The sequence below is a fragment of the Ursus arctos genome, unplaced genomic scaffold (genome assembly GCF_023065955.2).
Source record: "Ursus arctos isolate Adak ecotype North America unplaced genomic scaffold, UrsArc2.0 scaffold_14, whole genome shotgun sequence".
Taxonomy (NCBI): domain Eukaryota; kingdom Metazoa; phylum Chordata; class Mammalia; order Carnivora; family Ursidae; genus Ursus; species Ursus arctos.
In genome coordinates this window covers 2,943,312-2,963,262 of record NW_026622808.1, presented here as the reverse complement: position 1 = coordinate 2,963,262, position 19,951 = coordinate 2,943,312, and the positions used below count along the sequence as shown (strand labels likewise).

General features: G+C 38.6%; 1 protein-coding gene across 27 annotated transcripts in view; it reads left to right on the top strand.

The window, feature by feature from the left end:
• NCOR1 (nuclear receptor corepressor 1) overlaps window positions 1-19,951 on the top strand; it is a 154,045-nt gene that overhangs the window by 87,455 nt on the left and 46,639 nt on the right. For 17 of the 27 annotated variants that reach the window (XM_057311292.1, XM_057311290.1, XM_057311285.1 and 14 more), the window contains 7 exons: window positions 422-484; window positions 2,326-2,465; window positions 7,230-7,356; window positions 8,503-8,565; window positions 9,828-10,380; window positions 12,721-12,850; window positions 15,377-15,572. In XM_057311292.1, the coding sequence (XP_057167275.1) occupies window positions 422-484; window positions 2,326-2,465; window positions 7,230-7,356; window positions 8,503-8,565; window positions 9,828-10,380; window positions 12,721-12,850; window positions 15,377-15,572 (1,272 nt within the window). Of the gene's footprint in view, window positions 1-421; window positions 485-2,325; window positions 2,466-7,229; window positions 7,357-8,502; window positions 8,566-9,827; window positions 10,381-12,720; window positions 12,851-15,376; window positions 15,581-19,951 lie in introns of those variants that run through there. The other 10 variants (XM_026521075.4, XM_026521080.4, XM_048226442.2 and 7 more) reach the window with 4 other exon arrangements.

Below are 19,951 nucleotides of genomic sequence, written 5' to 3'. Positions count from 1 at the left end.
GTGTTTACTAGGTGTCACAGGGCCTCCAGGAGTGAGTTCGAGATATGGGGGATTCAGAGAGCAGGAGAGCACTGTGCCTGGACAGGAATGGGGACTGTCATTTCTTCCTTTGACACCTCAGAGAGGACGGATGGGGCTCAAATAGTGGGGATGTACTGGGTGAGGTGGGACTTCATAGAAAATAAACTAATGATGGTCAAACATGTAGACATGGGTTCAAAGAACACTGAAAAAGATCCTGAGAAGCCTTGAATATGTGCCTTTAGTTGGTGGGGGAGAGCCTGCCACCATCCTGGGTCCATAGTTTGCTTCACCTCATGCTTCAGACAGGCTTTGTGTCAGACAAACAGGTCAGTGTCATCTAATCTGTGAATGAACTTAATATTTCTTTGCCTTACTGGATTCTCTCTCTTTATTTCAGTTTCCACAGAGCCTGTAGAAACCTCTCGATGGACAGAAGAAGAAATGGAAGTCGCTAAAAAAGGTAAGTTATAGTTCTTGAGATTCTTCAGGGTTTTGGTTGGGTTGGGTTGGGCTTTTCAGGGTTATTAGTAGTAAGTCAGATGGAACGAATTTTTTTTAATTGAAGAAAAGAAGAAAGTTCTGTGGTGGTAAATAGAATTTAGAGGTAGACTTGAGTTCTTTATGATGGGGTGATACCCTCTCAGGTAACCCCGCTGTGCCTTGCCTAAGAGGCCCACTTTGAGGGATAGAAGATTCTCTGCAGTTTTATTTTGAATGTCATTTTGTTAGAGAGCAAGTGGACTATTTTCACCTTTCCAGAATAGCTGCGATTCAGTGTTCTAGAGGGCATTTTAATATAAAGGGTCTATATTTTCTGTTATTTAAAAGTTGGATTTAATAGCATGGTACATATCTCCTCAGTTTGTATTTTGTAAGGCATTTGGTTATAAACTTGTAAGAAATTGCACTGCGATTCAGAGGAGAGGGCGTGAACTTTGGAGCCAAAGGTTTGAATTTTGTCTCTGCCACTTGTCACTGTGTGGCCCTGATCTTACTCTGGAACATTATGAATCTTGTGTTTTTCTGTTGTTGCTCGTTAACATAGTATGATTTGAAATTGAAGTAAAATTTCTAATAGGATAAATAATTGGTTTATAAATAAAAAATAGCTTTAGTTTTAAATAAAGTAATTTTGAGAACCATTAGCCATTTACCATATAGTTCTAAAGATAAAATTCTTATAAATAAGTTGACCTTTTAGTGACACATTTCAGATTTATTTTCTATTTAATAGGTAATGAATGATGCATTTAAGTCATACAAACCAACTTTACCAAAAATATGGCACTTTAATGTGTTGTGTTTAAAATATTTTTATTTGACGTTTATTTGCTATGATTAGCAAATTTATAACTTGTCATGATTACATGTATAACTTTTTAAAAGATCTACATTTAAAAAAGAAAAGATTCACATTTATTCTCATCTGATTCTCAGAATGTCACAGTGGAGTAAGTAGATATTAGTTGTATCATAGAGTGATCTTTTTCAGGTAGATACACCCCCATAGGACTGTTTAGTCTCCACTCTTCTCAGCTCTGTTCATGTATCAGAAGGATTTGCAAGTAATCTGCCAACTGTCATTATTAAGGAAGTGACTCGCATTAACCACGAAAAACTCCTATTTTCCTATAAATTGTTAAATTTGTCCTGGAAATTCATGCTTGGATACACCTGTATCTAAAATATGTCCCTGTCTGTGTAGCTCTCTGTGTGTACGTGCATTTATATACCCGTATTCCTTGCCTGTGGGTACGTGTATGTATATACATAATTCGGTTAAAAAGTGTCAGATTGCATAGATTTCTGTGACGCGTTGTATTACCGCAGGTTGGTTGTTTTTTTTAAAACCGGTTAATTTTTTTGAGGGCATTTCTTGATTGTGAATGGAATGAAGACCTGCTGATTCTGTATATAGTCATATATATCTTTGTGTTAACTATTTATAAGGTTACCTTATTAACTGTATATTGATACACTGTTTCCAAAGATGTAGAAGTATCTGGTGACTCAGTTTACAAGTGTTTCAGTTATTACTGTGTGTCCAACATTGTCCTAGCTCTCTGGGAGACACATGACAAAGATAAAATTGAGCCCTTCCATTAATGAGCATGCTTTAAATTTGGGTGGCAAAGTAGAGCTGTCAGTGAATTTCGTGTCAGTACGTATTTAAGTAAGTATTAAAATATATCAGTAGTGTGAACGATTTTGAATACTGTAATTAAGTTGATTTTATTATTTCTCTTGTTTGCTCTGTCGGGTGATTGCTCAATTAATCTTTGGTCTGTTTTTCAAATCCAGGTCTTGTAGAGCATGGTCGTAACTGGGCAGCAATTGCCAAAATGGTGGGAACTAAAAGTGAAGCACAGTGCAAAAACTTCTACTTTAATTATAAAAGGCGACACAATCTTGACAACCTTCTGCAGCAGCATAAACAGAAAGTGAGTATGTCCCAGGTCGCGAGTCTTTATTTATTTATTAACGGATTTCATTTTTAACCAACAGTTATTTTGTTTTGTTCTGTTTTTGACCTTCAAATTCTGGTTTTGAGAGAAAGTTTTTTGTATCCCGTATTTTTATTTATTGCATTTATCTGTGAAGAATCTGCTAGTTTCTCCGCACAAGTTGACTTTTTCTCTGATTACTGCCCAAGGAACAAAATTCGCGTTAGTAGTAACGACAGTTCGGTAATTTTTAGATGGGATTTGAAAAACAGAAACATTTTGGAGTTTGAATTGAAAAGTTTAGTTGGAGTTCTGTTGACCTTGTTGAATGAATTGATATGGCATATTAAAACCATTTCCATTAATATTATTAATATTAAATATTAAACATTTTATTTAATATATTAAATATTAAAAACCAGAAAGTATTGATTATTGAAAATTCCTTAATGAGGAATTGCCAGTGTTCTCAATGTCCGCAGAGTTCTTTGAGGATTCCATGAGGCCAAAACTGTTTTCGTAACAATATGAAGATGTGACTTACTTTTTCCCACTGTGTTAGATTTGGATGGATGGTGTCAAAGGAGTTGTGAGGGCAAGTGCTGGTGCCTTCGCATGGGTCATGGCAGGGCAGCCCTGTACTAGATACTCGGCATTCTTCGTCTCCAGATGTTTGCTGTTTCACAACAAATATGCCAATTTCGCTTGTCCTTGGCGGAGCAATAAAAATGAGCTTTATTAAGTCCTGACCCTTGAGTACGTGTGTGATGAAACGAGAGGTGTGCATAAAGTCCTTCTGCTCCATACCAAAGTGTGCCGGTTCTGTCGAGGGAAAGTACTTTTGCAGTTGTTTGCATTCCAAGCTGAACTAGCCTTCCTTTTTTTATGGAGTTTCAGTTTTAATTGGAAAAATGACAGAAAAACTATGGTTTTTCAGACTTGGATCCTTGGCAGACATTTTCTTGAAAATGAGTGAGACTGTCTTTCAGAGAAAGCAAGCAGGAGTATCTGTTGCTGCTTTTAAATTTCAAGCTTTTCAGCAAAAATTAGAATTTTGGAAAATTTGTCTCCCTCACCATAAGCTTATATCTTTCTAATACTCAAAGGCTTTTCTGATGAGATCAGTGGTAATAATAACTAGTATGTTATTTTGATATACAGTGACATGCGTGCAGATTTGAAAAATCCGTGTAACTCCATAATTTCCACATGACCCATTTGTGATGTCACAATGGATGTCATGTATGGATAAAAGATGTATAAAATATTTTTTAATATACCAAAGTTCTAGATAGATAAATGGATTTTGATAGAGTACAAAAAATTTATTGATATGGTTTCAGATTTCATATCACGGTTACCCTTTAAGAGATGACTGCTTGCTGAGTTCTGGTACAATATCAAAGAATAATATCCATGGTTGTTTGAAAAGATTGTTAAAATACGCTTCCCTTTTCAACTACATGTCTCTGTGAGGCCAGACTGTGTGTGTGTGTGGTTGGCTCCACACCCAGCGTGGGGCTTGAACTCACAACCCTGAGATCAAGAGTCCCATGCTCTACTGACTGAGCCAGCCAGGGGCCCCCAGACTTTTTTTTTTTATATATACTTCAGCCAAAACAGTACTATGTCTGCAGATTAGGTTATACGTAGAAGCACACTTAAAAATTGTGCTGTCTTCTGTGAAGGCAGACATTAAAAGGAATTTCCAAAAACATAAAAAAAAAGCTTTTTCATGAAATTATCCTTTTGTTTTGGAATATAGTTATTTTTTTTTATAAAACTTTTTTATGTTGACATGTAATGGGTTTATTGTTATTTTTAAATGGATTAATAAATATTTTACATGTTTCTGCTTTAATTCAAATATAGTAAATATCATTATGTATAATCTCATGAATAGAACCTCCTTAGGGTCTTCAGTGCTTTTTAAGAGTGTTGTATCCTTAGACCAAAAAATTTTGACTAGGGGCGCCTGGGTGGCACAGAGGTTGAGCGCCTGCCTTCGGCTCAGGGCGTGATCCTGGCGTTCTGGGATCGAGCCCCACATCGGGCTCTTCAGCTGTGAGCCTGCTTCTTCCTCTCCCACTCCCCCTGCTTGTGTTCCCTCTCTCACTGGCTGTCTCTATATCTGTCAAATAAATAAATAAAATCTTTAAAAAAAATAAAAATAAAAAAAATAAAAAAAATAAAAAAATAAAAAAATTTTGACTAACTGAAGAATGATAGAGTGGGTAATAAAAGGTAGATATTTAAATTTGTTAGGGTTTGAACTTTTAATAAATATAAATGAAGTATAACATTGACTGATTTAAAAAGTTATATAAAAGACCTTTTAATGTTAAAAATGAAAATGTAAAGGTTAAAAATGTGTTGTAGCAACTAAAACTAAGGAAAGAAAGCAATAACAAAAGGTCTGCTGACAAGAGAGACTTGACTTCATCAAATACCACTTAAAATGTTTGGGGAGAAAATCAAGTAGAGAATGAATCAGACATGTTTTCAAAAGATCAGTCAGGGTTCTCCAGAGAAACAAAACCAACGGGCTCTGTGTGTGTGTGTGTGTGTGTGTGTGTGTGTGTGTGTGTGTGGAGAGAGAGAGAGAGAATATGAGTTAGTGATTTATTTTAAGAAATTGGCTCTGTGATTGTGGACGCTTGGATCTGATGGTGAAGGCTGGCAGACTGGAGACTCAGGAAAGAGTTGCAGCTGGAGTCCAAAGGCGATCTGCTGGCAGATTCTTTTCTTGCTGGGGGGGGGGGGCGTGGGGGGTGGAGGGGGAGAGCAGGGGGCCGTCAGTCTTAATTCTATTAAGGCCATCAGTTGATGGGGTGAAGCACTCCCCCACCCCCTCCATTCTGGAGGGTCATCTGCTTTGTTCAGAAGTCCACTGGTTGAATTGTTAATCTCATCTAAAAAACTCCTGCACAGAAACATCCAGGATAATATTTGACCAAATATCTGGGTGCTCTGGCCCAGCCAAGTTGACACATAAAATTAACCATCACAAATATCTTTAAAACTTCTTGTTCTAATCATTTTAGTTACAATCGAAGTAACAGGGACAACAGGCTTCCGTTTTTTAAGAGTGTTTTATCATTTTCAAAAAGGTTTCAAGAAAACATGACAAAATACCTTATATCAAAACACGGTGCAAGACATATAGGTATTACATTTCTGTAGGTTTGAATTATTACATTAAAATTAGTGAGTACTGTCATATAGTGAAGAAAATGCTTGGAGAAGTAGCAGGTGATTGCAGGTGAACAGAGGAATGTCATGTGGTGGTGAAACATGTCTCTTCTATATTCGTCAGTGGAAATACCAAACAGCATGGGTGGATATTGGCAAAGGAGGGAGATAGCCTCGACATTGGAAAAATCCTTTTAAGAGCTATTATCTAACGCCTAAAAATATTGCAGCCTTCATGCAGTCTTCCTAAAGCTTTCTAAAGAGTGTGGCCAGAGGATTCTCCCCTTGCATTCCTCTAGGAACATAGTGATGCATTTTTTTAGCCTCACAATTACACCTAGTTCTACAACGGACACTGGGACATGATTTTTTGCTCTTGACTTAGTGCTTTAATTGGATCCTAACATATACTTTTAACAGTTGGGATAGCAATAATTTATTTTCCTCTTTGAGGAGTGTCCCCGGGAGAGACCTGTAGCTGAAGTCTGGTGAGTACAGGTTCGGTAAGGGAGAACAGAGCAGTGCCAGGGCCGGGATCCTTGGGTCTACAGAGACAGGAGACCTTCAGTTTCATAGTTAGAACATGCGATTATAAATATAATAAATGGCTGATGTCTTACACTTAAATATATCCACACATGCTCTTACAGATCTCTGATCCCAGTAGAAGAATGAGCAGTTTTATGTAAACACGTTGTTTGTGGAAGGAAAAGTCCTGTTAAAGAAAAAGGGAATTTGTCCTCATTAATAGTAAAAGAAATTCAGTAACACCAATGATGATTGGTAACACCAGTGATGAGTTGTTGCTTATGAAATCACATAATTCTTAATGTTAGGGAAGGGAGGTTATTGCAGCTTTATTAACAGCGCAAAACTTTAAAATTGCCTAAATACCTTAAAATAGGAGAATTTTAACTATCTGTTGGTACAGAGTGTCTTTATGGAATCATTAATAATTTGAAGAATTTATAATGTAGAGGTATGTTCAGTTCATGATTACATAAGGTTAAAAAAGTAGGATATGTAACTACATTGGGCAATTGTTTTATTTTCATGTGCTATACATAACGTATTCATACATGCATATAAAAGACTGAAAGGAAATGTATCAGTGTAGTTAGAATCTCTAGCTGGTGCGATTATGAGCCATTATTGTTTTGTTTTTCTTGACAGCTTTCTGTGTCCTCCACATTTCGACGACTATCTTATTTTTAATAGAAAATAAATGCATATGTTATTTTTACTAGAAAGATACATTATTTGGAGGGGGTGAATAGCAGGAGTTTTGTGGTTTTTGGCTCTTTGTACATGTGTGGTGGCGAGTAGTTCAAAAAACGGTCCACACGGAACTTGATCGGTTTGATGAGAGCAGTCCGTCTACACGAGAGGCCAGTTAGTGGTTCCCTAGCGGCGACCGCACGCCCACCAGAACAGTTGTCAGACATGCAGCCTTCTTGTTTAGTGTGTGTGTATCGGCGTTCCGTGTAATCTCAGAGGCGAGAACGTTCCTTTGTTTCCTCTTAGCTGTTTAAATCATAAATCATTCAATTCAGTGCTCTTCTCCTTTAGACTTCGCGGAAGCCCCGTGAAGAGCGAGACGTGTCCCAGTGTGAAAGTGTAGCTTCCACTGTCTCTGCTCAGGAGGATGAAGATATTGAAGCTTCTAATGAAGAAGAAAATCCAGAAGACAGTGAAGGTGACTTAACATCTTAAATTCAGTTGTGACTTCCACTAGTGCAACTACGTAACGTTAGCTTAGTCATTTTATTTAGGAACTGCTTCGTGAAGCAGACGGCACTGGCAGTGTTTTCATAGAGACCTTACACTTGAGCACCATGTGTTTCTTCACTCAGTCAACAAATATTTATGTAGCGCCTGCGATGGTCCAGTCGCCACAACCTGAAGATCTTTAAAATGGCCGTTCAGGGGCACCTGGGTGGCTCAGTCGGTTAAGCGGCTGACTCTTGATTTCGGCTCAGGTCGTGGTCTCAGGGTTGTGAGATCGAGCTCTGCATCGAGCTCTGCGCTGAGCATGGAGCCTGCTTAAGATTCTCTCTCTCCCTCTGCTCCCTTCCCACACTCACTCTCTCTCAAAAAATAAATAAATAACATTTAACAAATAAAATGGAATAGAATGGCCGCCCGGCGTCAGTAAGCTGCCCGCTTCAGTGTCACTGCCACAGTTACGTGTCCAGTTAGTAGCGTCGGTTACGTTTCTTCCTTATTGCAGTGAGTTTGGTTTATTTGTTTTTATGGTGGCTTACATGTGTCATATGTATGTTTTCATGTAAAAAGAGTTAATGACGCTAGAAGCCCCAGTAGGAAAGAAGTTCAACCCAAGAAACTTAAGAACAGAAATAAAATCCTATTTGTCACTTGAACAAATTAATGACCACTTCCCGAAAAAGTAAATATCTTCTTGAGTTTTTGCTAATTGAAGTTTCTAATTTATTTCAGTTCGCATTGCTGTTAGTTTCTGTAGATTTTTTGTGAATTGACTGCTTCTGAAGTGGGAATTTTCAGTGATTTTAGTAGCTCTTTATATGTAATATCTTACACATGTTCATGCTTTGTGTACACAAATATTTTCTCCATCTCATTTGCTTTTTGTTTTATTTTTAAATTACCAGAGTTTAAATTTTGTATGTAATTAGAGCTACTTAAATATGTTCCTTTGAAGGCGCTCATATTTTAAGCTTAGGAAGTTCTGTACCTTCCAGGGGTTTCAGAAATATTAGATTTTGTTTTATTTTTTTTCTGCAAGTTGTTGTTGGCTTTGAAACTTAAATTTTGTTTTGAATGGGTTTTGGCTTTGAACATTAAGTAGCTTTTTTTCTGTGAGGTTTTGTGGAAAATGAGGCCCGTGTGGCAGGAATGAAGAGAATACTGGAGCAGCAGAGTTTTGGTAAGATTTGGCTTTTAAAAAGCTCCCTCTGGCGTCGTTGTGGACACTGGTCTGAGGGGGAAGATAGGAAGAGTTGTTTCTGGACTACAGGGGCAGTCGAGCAGTTGAACACAAGTGGATGGACTCAAGGGGTATTCTGTGACACTTGTCTACGTAGGATATGGGGATAAATGAGAGGAGAATTAAAAGATTACTCCTGATAGGGTCTCTGGTTTAATTAGATAGTAAACACTGGAAAAGAACCTGATTGGGATGTGTTGAGTCCATAGACTTAGTCTAGTGTAGGAAATCCTGAATTTGTGATTCCTCTGAAATACCTAGGTAAAGATGTCAAAGATTAAAACTGTATTTACAAAGTGGAACCAACGATGTGGGGAAAGACCAGGGTTACAATGTTACATTGAAATTCTATGTAATGTTATTCTAGAATTTTGCTACGTAGTATGGTACCCACTAGATACATGTGGCTAGTCCAAATTGAGATGGGCTGAAATGTAAAATATAATGAACTTAGTAACCAAAAAGGTAAAAATTTTACTGCTAGTTTCTATATTATTATATTTCCACATGATTACATATTAAAAAGATAGTATTTCAGACCCATTGGGTGAAATAAAATATGTTGTTAAAGTTAATTTAGCTCTTCTTACTTTTTTAATGTGGCCCCCGGAAAAACGAAAATTTTAGGCAGATGTAACTCATATTATGTTCCTGTTGGATGGTGCTGTTCTAGGCTGTCAGGCCTCGTGGGTCAAGGAAAAGCACAGCCACAGGCTGGTAGAAATAAACCAAATACCATTTATGGGAATGGTTTCTGGTCAGTTTTGATTTTGCATCTGTCTTCATTTTTCAAAATTCATATAAATTTTATTTGTTTATTCATTTATTTACTTATTTTAAAATATATTTTTAAAAGTTCTTATTCATTCACATAATCTCTACACCCAGTGTGGGGCTTGAACTCAGGACCCCGAGATGAAGAGTCGCATGCACCACCGACTGAGTCAGCTAGGCGCCCCTCATGTAAATTATTTTTAGATATCAAAAGCTTTTACGCTTTCAGTTTCAGAAGGTGAGGACCATTTGACCTCTCCCTTTCATGCTCTGTGAACACTCGCTCTGGCTTCCCAGTGGCCATGAGACTTCACTGAGGCCATGTAAGGAGTATCAATCGTCCCAAACAACTACTTTCAAGCATGGCTTCTGTCACCACCTGAAACATGTTCATTATCAGATTTTTATGCTGTATCATTATCTTTAAGGTGCTGAAAATAGTTCTGATACAGAAAGTGCTCCTTCTCCTTCACCAGTTGAAGCTGTCAAGCCCAGCGAAGATAGCCCTGACAACGCGACTCCTCGAGGCAACACCGAACCGGGGGCGGAGCTCGAGTCCACCACGGAACCTGCGCCCAGCGCGTCTCCCTCCTCAGCAGTGCAAAGTGCAAAACCAGTTGAAAGTGAGGGTGTGGAGCCGCAGGCGAACGACAGCATCACCGTCGAGGCGGCAGAGCCAATGGACGTTGACCGTCAGGAGCACAGCGCCGAAGTGACTTCTGTGCTTGATCTCCCCACGACTGCCAAATCAGACTCTGTAGACGTTGAGATGAGGGCGCCGGAGAGCAATCCATCTAAAGTTGAAGGTGATACCAAAGAGAGAGACCTGGAGAGAGCCAGCGAGAAGACAGAGCCTAGAGATGAAGACTTGGTGGTGGCCCAGCAGGTCTGCGCCCAGAGGCCCGAGCCCCAGTCTGACAATGACTCTAGCGCCACCTGCAGTGCGGATGAAGATGTGGATGGAGAGCCCGAGAGACAGAGGTGAGACTCGCTGCTCTAATATTCTGTTCCTTGCTCTGCTGGAGGCTGACCGAGTCACAGGATGGTGCCGGCTGCAGAGATGACTCCCGTATGAATGTCGGCAGTTTAGAGGTAGTCCACATGCTTTTAATATTGGGGTATGATGCTCTTCATCTGGTTTGATAACCAAGAACGATTGTGTGATCATTCTTTTCCAATGAAAGGGATAATAATTTTTTCTGCATCAGTTGTTAACATGCATTCCATGTGTAGCAACGAGGGGGATTTCTTTTTCTTTTTTTTTTTAAAGATTTTATTTATTTATTTGACAGAGAGAGAGAGAGACAGCCAGCGAGAGAGGGAACACAAGCAGGGGGAGTGAGAGAGGAAGAAGCAGGCTCCCAGCAGAGCAGGGAGCCTGATGTGGGGCTCCATCCCAGGAGCCTGGGATCACGCCCCGAGCGGAAGGCAGACGCTTAACAACTGAGCCTCCTAGGTGCCCCGTGGGGGATTTTATCTAACAAAACTTGTGATCTGAACCTCGGATGACTGCCGTTCCTGGTGTTGGAAGTGGTGGGATGTGGGATGTGGTGGTGAAGCAGAGGCATTGGCTTGTTTGCTCCAAGACCACACGGCCTCAAAGCAAGGCCTGCTATACCCTGTACCTGTGTATTAGATAGAAAATGTTGACAGGAGAAACATGTTAAGTGTTCTGGAAGTATTTTAGAAAGCATAATTTAAATACAAGATAGTGGTAATTATCTTGATCACTTTGTATAATTTAAAATACATAATACAGATTAATATAGAACTACTTTTAGTCATTAAAGTAATAGCATAAAAATATCCTATCTTTATGGTTTTTATAAAAAATTACAGTAAAGATTACAGTAAAATTACAGGAATAGATAGCTCTTTATTTAACACGTCTACTTGCCTTGGGATTTCCTTTTCCTTGAAAGAAATAGAATCACCTAGACTCGTAGTAGAATGTTTGATTGGCACACATTCTAGAAAGGAATTTGACTAAAACATCATTTAATCGGAAACCCAGTTCAACTCTTTTTTCTTTTTCTCCCCCCCCACCCCGACCACCTACTTTTTTTTTTTTTTTAAGGATTTTATTTATTTATTTGACAGAGATAGAGACAGCCAGCGAGAGAGGGAACACAAGCAGGGAGGGAACACAAGCCCCTATTTTTCATGTTAAATGTTGTTTTCTGGGGCGCCTGGGTGGCACAGCGGTTAAGCGTCTGCCTTCGGCTCAGGGCGTGATCCCGGCGTTATGGGATCGAGCCCCATGTCAGGCTCCTCCGCTATGAGCCTGCTTCTTCTTCTCCTACTCCCCCTGCTTGTGTTCCCTCTCTTGCTGGCTGTCTCTATCTCTGTCGAATAAATAAATAAAAAATAAATGTTGTTTTCTTTTATACATTCTTATTTTCTTATTGATCCGTACTTTTTAAAATGTTCATCATCCCCCAGGAACACTGGGGGGTCTGGTCCAGCCTGAAAGGTATAACGCTCGTGTATGATCTCCCCAGTTCATATGCTGGGTGTCGTAAACGCCAGTGTAGGTACTGAAACCGAGTGAAGCTTGGAGGAGTGTAGGATGGTGGGGGCTGCGGGGGACAGAGCAGCACGTGCTGTTGGAGAGGGCACCTGCTGCCTCAAGGTCAGCAAGTGGTTGCCGTGTGCGCATGCCGCTTCTGTGTGGCCCTTTCTTCCCACTCTTGATGAGAAACTGAGAGTCTGAAATTTGGGGTGTAATTCTCAATTTTGGAATGGTAGTGGGCAGATGTTTGAAAAAATACTCTCTGATCCTGGCAATATATCCGTAACAGATAACTAGTTTGTAAACTATGTGTTTGTAAATTAGTGGTATTTTAGGACCTGATCTTTTATAATGGAATTTATTCAGACTGGATGGTTAGATGCAGATGATTAAATTCAGATAAATTTCAACCTATACATCAATATGTGGTTTCTTTACTTGGAAAATTAGCATTATAGTTTCCCTTTCCTTGCTGTTCAACTCTCTTCTAAGGTTGATGTGTTGCGTGTGTGCACACACATTAACTTAGAAGGAATATGATTAGGGGTGCCTGGGTGGAGCAGTTGGTTAAGCGACGGACTCTTGGTTTTGGCTCATGATGTGATCTCAGGTTGTGTGATCGAGCCCCATGTCCGGCTCTGCACCCAGCACAGAATCCGCTTGAGATTTTCTCTTCCTCTCCCTCTGCCCCTCTCCTTGCGCACTCTCTCTCTCTAAAATAAATAAATAAATTTTAAAAAAAAGGAATTATGATTGTACATTTAAAGTCTTAATATATTGATTTATCTTTTTTTTGTTGCCGATTGCAGAATGTTTCCTCTGGACTCAAAGCCTTCATTATTGAACCCGCCTGGATCGATACTGGTCTCATCCCCAGGAAAACCAAATCCACTGGACCTGCCGCAGCTTCAGCACAGAGCTGCGGTTATTCCACCAATGGTAAGTTTTCAATGTGAGTAAGAGAGGTGAAGTTGAGGAACAAAGACCTTTTTTTTTTTTTTTTTGAAGATTTTATTTATTTATTCGACAGAGATAGAGACAGCCAGCGAGAGAGGGAACACAAGCAGGGGGAGTGGGAGAGGAAGAAGCAGGCTCATAGTGGAAGAGCCTGATGTGGGGCTCGATGCCAGAACGCCGGATCACACCCTGAGCTGAAGGCAGATGCTTAACCGCTGTGCCACCCAGACGCCCCAAGGAACAAAGACCTTTAGAGACATTTCTTCTCTTTTTTAATCAGTACTTGATTTTTTAAAAAAATTGTGGTAAAAAACACAACGTAAAATGTATCATCTTAACTGTTTTTAAGTGTATGGTTCAGTAGTGTTAAATACATTCCCGTTGTTGTGAAATAGATCTCCAGAACATTTTCATCTTGCAAAAGTGAAACTGTCTTCCCATTTAACCGTAACTCCCTCTTTCCCCTCCCCCCAGCTCCTGACAACCACCGTTCTGCTTTCTGTCGCTTTGAATTTGGCTAGATACCTCATAGAAGTGGAATCATACGCTATTTGTCTTTTTGTGACTGGTGTGTTTCACTGAGCATAAAGTCCTCAAGGTTAATCCAGGCTGTAGTGCCTGTCATAATCTCCTTCCTTTCTAAGACTGAGAATATCCCTTTGTGTGTATGTACCACATTCTGTTTAGCCATTTGTCTGTCGCTCTGTTTGCTTTTTCAAATGGATTCATTGTGATGGTTGATTGAAATGGCGATTCCATTTCAGGAAAAAAAAAAACACCAAAGAAGTGTAATCTTCTAGCCATAAATATTTGTAAGCTTTGTTTTTGTTGGTTTTGCTGTGAGACAGTAGTAGAAAAACGATATAACTAGGTTTTGAATAATTAGAATGAATTCTAGAGATTATGGCTAACTTCAGTGTACATCTCCAAATCTAGTTTTATTTACATTTTATTTTAATAATCTCTATAAGTTTGATTTTCTTTTGACACTGAATTCCAAACCAGGGTATTGCTCCTTTACTTAGTGATATTTTAGCTCTTGCTGTACTTGAGGGGATAAAAATTTGTCCTGTCTCACATGATAATTGATAAAAGTTAAGTGTGTGCTCATGATAGACTCATAAAAAAAATCATTAAACATTTGTTCATTCACTGATTTACTCAAATGGACTTTTATTAAGTGTGTGCCCAGTTCAAGACAGCATTGTTAATGCTGTATAGAATATTGATAAATCATAGTCTCTGACTGCAAAAAACAGGGATTGCTCTTGATAATAAGACATAGAAAAATATTATAAACTTAAAATGAATTATAAAAATGTGATGCTCTGTTAAGTTAAAAAATACAGTATGGTCATTTCAGAGAAAGGAGAGCTTCCTTCTTAATGAGACAACTGAAAAAGACTCCACATAGGAAATAATGTTTTGGTTGGACCAAAACAATTCATTTAGCTTTATAGCAAAAGGAGGAAGCGCCATGTTTATATATAAGCCAAAGGACAAAGGCAAGAAAATGACGTGTATGTTTTGGGCTCAGTGAAAACTTCTACTTATAGTAGTGGAAAAAACTATGGAAGTCTTTATTTAGATAATAGGTTCTACAAAACTCAGATCTCTACTCTTTCCCACAATTTTTTGTATTCATGAAGTAATGGACTGTGTTAGAGGCTGTTTATTTAGTATTGAACCAAACAGGTCGGGTTCTTTCCTTCCCGAAGTGAGAGAGACAGAAAAGAAACAAAGAAGACAGCCATTATTGTGAATTGTGCTGTTGGAAGCGCTGTGTACCCTGAAAGAAAGAAACAGGGCTGCCGCAAGGAGGAAAATGGGGAGGGACGGTTAGGGATGGCCTGTCCGAAGACGTAACATTTAACACCCATCCCGTTGTGTTCGTGACTTGATTGTGGGAGGTGAGGCGGATCAGTCAAGGATGTCTGCCGGGTTTCTGGCTTAAGCTGTTAAGGTTCCATTTTCTAAGACGGAGGTCACACTGAAGGAGAAGCATTGAATGTAGCAAATGAACAGTTCCCATTAAATGTAAGTTTTGAGGTGCTTTGAGATACCCGAGTAGAGTTGTTAAGCAGCTGTTCTGTGAGTATGGAACTTGGAGCAAACGTCCAAGAAATAGAAATTGGAATAGAAATGTCATCTAACATGTAGATGACATTTAAATGCCTAGAAGTGGGTGTGATTACCTAGCGAGAACCTGGAGAGGAGGGGTAAGAGCCAGGGCTGAGCCACCAGGGATCTGACCATCGGAAGTTGAAAGCAGACAGCAGTATTTTAATTTCTGATCTTGATCTCTCATCACAGCTTTTATGATTTATATTGTGTTCAGTTCTGAAAGTGATTGTTCAGCATTTTAAGCATTTTATACTTGATGATTACTTTGATCAAAAAATGGCAAAATCACATCAACCAGTACGTTACGGAAATAAGCATTATTTGCAACAGAGGGTCATTGTTATGTTGGTCATTGGTGTATTTATATTTTTTTTCTTCCCGTAGGTTTCCTGTACCCCATGTAATATACCGATTGGAACCCCAGTGAGCGGCTATGCCCTCTACCAGCGACACATTAAAGCAATGCATGAATCCGCACTCCTGGAAGAACAGCGGCAGAGGCAAGAGCAGATAGATCTGGAATGTAGGAGTTCTACAAGTCCTTGTGCCACCGCCAAGAGTCCAAACAGAGAGTGGGAAGGTAGGTAGAGCTGTCCCCACAAAGAACTTCTCTGAAGGGAAACAAACTATGCTCCAAAGTGTCGTGTCCTTTGTGCTTTGTAGTTTATCTGCATGTCAGTTGATGAATTCCTCTTGTCCCCAACACAAAATTCCTTTGTAAACTTTTGAGGAATGTTAGTATTATTGACTCCTCACAGGCGGCAGTGTAACATTTGTAATGGTTTTTGTTAATACAAGTTTCCTGATATTGATCTCTCTGCTGGAAGACTGTAAAAGCCATGCTTTCTGCTCCATTCATCTGAGTTTTCAGAGCAAGTGAGAATTGTTATCCTGTCCTCCAAGCAAATCCCATGTAACAACAGGGTAATACTCATTCCGTGATATGATGGGAGACAACTTTGCATATAGCGCCAGTCCTCCTCAGCGGTACTCACCGTGGTCCACGGTCCTGACTCAGCCCTCACCCCAGCCTTCACCACTTGTGTGGCCAAGGACAAGTCCCGTAACTTTTCTGACTTTTAGTTCTCTCATCTGTAAAGTGTAAGTAATAGATCAGTCAGTCAGTCTGTCTATTTCTATCTTACTGAGATTACAACCCATAAGAAAGAATCCCCATTCAGTATTGTTTTGTAACACATGGCTCAGTGTTATTCTTTATATAATACATACACAATTTATAATAATAATTAGTGCACCAGTGTATGCATAGTATAATAGATACCACAGAGGTACTGTTAACATTGTTATGTCACTGTTGTTATTTCAAGTGACAGATTCGAGTTGTGCATGCTCTTTTCTTTTTTTTTAAGATTTTCTTTTTTTTTTAAGTAATCTCTGCACCCAACATGGGGCTTGAACCCCCAACCCTGAAATCAAGACTCCCACGCTCCGCCCACTGAGCCAGCCAGGCACCAATATGCATGTTCTTTCTAGTTGCACTCAGTTTCTTTTGAAAGTGGGGGAGGTGATTTCTAAATTGTAATAAATTCTTCAGGCATGGTTAGGAAATGGCACACGTGTTCCGGTTGATAGTTGACTTGTCGTATAACATGCTTAGAATAATAAGACTATAAGTAAGGTCTTTGTTACTTTGGTTTAGGTTTTTTGGTAATGATTCAGAAGACTCTTTGCAATACCTTACAGGGATAAGTAAGAACAATTAGCTGTACAATGTCATGCATTTCAAGGACTATTTAATATAAAATAGGAACTGTGGTACTTAACGGATCTTGACAACCCCCCCCCCCCCCCCGGCCCAGTTACACCAGTAATGAGTTATTAGTTACATGGCACACTGAACCTCTCATGTTAGAGTTTTAAATATAAAACTGCTGGTGTTTTAAGTATAAATCTTACGCTAGTAAAAATGTGAACCAGAGTAGTAATACCCAGCAAGGCTGGGTGTATAATAGGTGCTAAATGAGTATTTCTTGAATGAAGGTAATAAGACTGATGATTCAGGAGCTTTCAGTATATTGGGTGTGGAGAATCCTCAGTAATCGACGCAGTGTGTACTCAGTAATTACATGTTGAAGGAATGAATTAAATAGAGTATAAATGGACTTAGCAGAAGTGCATGTCTTCTAAGCAGTCCAATTATGAGAAAATCTGTCATGAGAATGATAAATTATAGAGTACTTTTAAAGTCTATTGATGTATTCCTTACATAAATGATTTAGAATAAATGTTGGGAGAAGAATTAAAACCTAGAAAAAATAACATTCAAATGGTATTTGCCAGAGTCATGCTAAAGCTGAACATTATTTAGTTAATAATATCTGGATCATTCTATAATATGCAATATCAAGTGGTTATTTTAGGACCCCAATATCTTTTCTTGATCTACTCTGCAAGTTGGGTTGTATTTGGAAGCTGGAGAGAACTCAATCAGGCTAGAGCCCAAATTCTGAGACTCTGAACAATGAACTGCATTTCTCTGTGGTTAGTCACATTAATCCATTTTAGATGGATTAGATCCATCGTTTAGATCAGAGTGGTATCCTAATTTTTAATCATAATGCAGTGGTCTTAAAACCATACTGTAACTATATTTTTTATTAATGTGATACTGAGGTGTTTATTAATAAGATAGCAGTTTTGTTCAGGGTAACTCTAGAAACCAGGGTGGTTGATTACATTTGATCTCAAGGTTAAGTTTTGTTTTAGCTTGTCTAGTATGTTTGTGTAGTTTTTTTAACCAAATGCCTGAAGACTCTCCTGAATTTACAGCTATCCGTAGTTCAGTGTAAAGGATAATTTCCCTTATACTTACACATCTCTCTTGTATAATCATATACTTGCCTTTAAATGGCTTTATGCAGAATGTTTGACACAGATGTTTTCAGTGCAACATCACAGAATAGTTTATAGAATGTTCAGTATAGTGAGAATGTGGATTGACCTGTGAACCCATCACCACACTGGTACAGTTCGCTTGAATGAGGACCGGGGTTTTGACTTTTCCCTTCATGGTCTCATTTAGAAATTAACAGGCAGCATCTGTTCGATTGTATTCGTCGTAATGTGAGTGAGTGGCACAAATAATCACCGTGTACCCTTTTTAAGTGGTGTAAGCCTTGCCATCTGTAGATGAACTTGGGAGAAACCTGAGAAACCTGCGAGAACAGTTGTTCTCACTTTCCAGGAGCATTTACACAAGGGAACCCCCACTTCACTGTGAAGCCTTTTCCCTGCAGTGAGGGAACTCAAACGTAGAGAGAGTTAGAATTGAACTTCCAATGCAGGTTTAACCATCAGTTCAGTCCAATACTTCCCTGCAACATGAATCTAGCCTGTTTATTTTGTTGTTTATTTTTTTCAGCTTTGAGTACATGATGATTTAAATACCTGTATTTAGAAACATGTAAATTTCTGCTTTTTCTTTAACACTACCTTGACAAGGTAGTTTCCACATTATTAGAAACTTACTGGAAATGGTAAAACAGTCACACAGAAGTTATAATAATAATTTTACCATGTTAAATTCTCTAGAAAGGAAGACAAGATTTTCTTTTGTAGTTGGTTTGCTTTATAAATCTGCACGGCATTGGGACACTTAATCTAATTCATTATATTAATACGTCTAAGAAGGGAAGAGTACCATCGTCTTGACAGATACCCCAGAGGCATCTGCATTTCAACACCCAGTGCTTCAGGGAGACATATTGCCATGTGGTTTCGAGCTCAGAGTCAGGCTTACGCTGCATAGCGTGACCTTGGCTGGGCAGTATGGTGTGATTCTTTTGAGGTTCAGTTTCCTCATCTGTGAAATGAGGTTAATAATCTCATGGATGATGAGGGCTCTGTGAGATAATTCATGTAATTCATAGCGCTCCGCACAGAGTACATACTTCATTATTAGCTGGTATTATTAGAATTGTTTCTGGTTTTTAAAAATATCTTAGTAAGCCGGAGAACTCTTTATACCTTGTGCTAATGAATTTCTCACCAATTACAAACCTTCCACCTACTAGTGAAATGCTAGAGAACTTCTTCTGGGATAGAAACTATCAGGTACCAACCACTTACAGTGCAGTAAAGAAAAAAAGAAACAAAAATAGATGTAGCTATTTGAAGGGAGAAGACAAATCATTGTTCACAGGATAAGATTATCCATCTAGAAACCCTACAAGAATCAACTGAAGTGATTAAAACAAAAAGGAAAGTTCATTAAGTTTCTCAGAAAAAAATGGTCTACAGAAATCCACATCTTTCTTTCCTATAGATCTGCAATAATCGTTTATACAAGTAAACTCATGCATATGGAAAAAGATGGCTTTCCTAGCAAGAAAATGTAAAATACCTAGAATTATTTTTAATGAGGAATGTATAAATAAGACCTATATGAAAAAGTCTAGATTCCTCACTTAGAAAGCTCATTATTACAGAGCATCAGGTCTCCTGTATTCATACGTTTAATGCAAGTCTAGTGAAAAGTCCAGTGACATCTTGTTTGGAGAATGATTTTAAATTTCAATTTATCTGGAAGAATAAATGGGTAAGACTAGGTAAGCAAACGGATAATAAAATGAATGGGAATTTGTTCTGGCAGACGTTAAGATAGCCCACATCTAAGTGGTTTGGGTTATGGATGATTTTCATTTTCCTCTCTGTGCTTTTCTGATTTTCCAAAATTACAACGTCAATTTCATTTTATAAAGGAAAGTATATATATATAATATATATAATTGTATGTATTTTTACATCTTAATGTTACTGCATATCTGATCAACTCTTTAAACGCTCAGCTTTTTTATGCTTTACGTAGAGGTAAATTATATGGAATACTTTTTATTAGCATTACGGTAGTAGAATTCATGGTTTTGTAAGCTTGTGTAGTTTTTTGGATTAGTTTGATCTGCATCTTCTAAGAAAGGCTTCTTCCATTTCTTAATTATG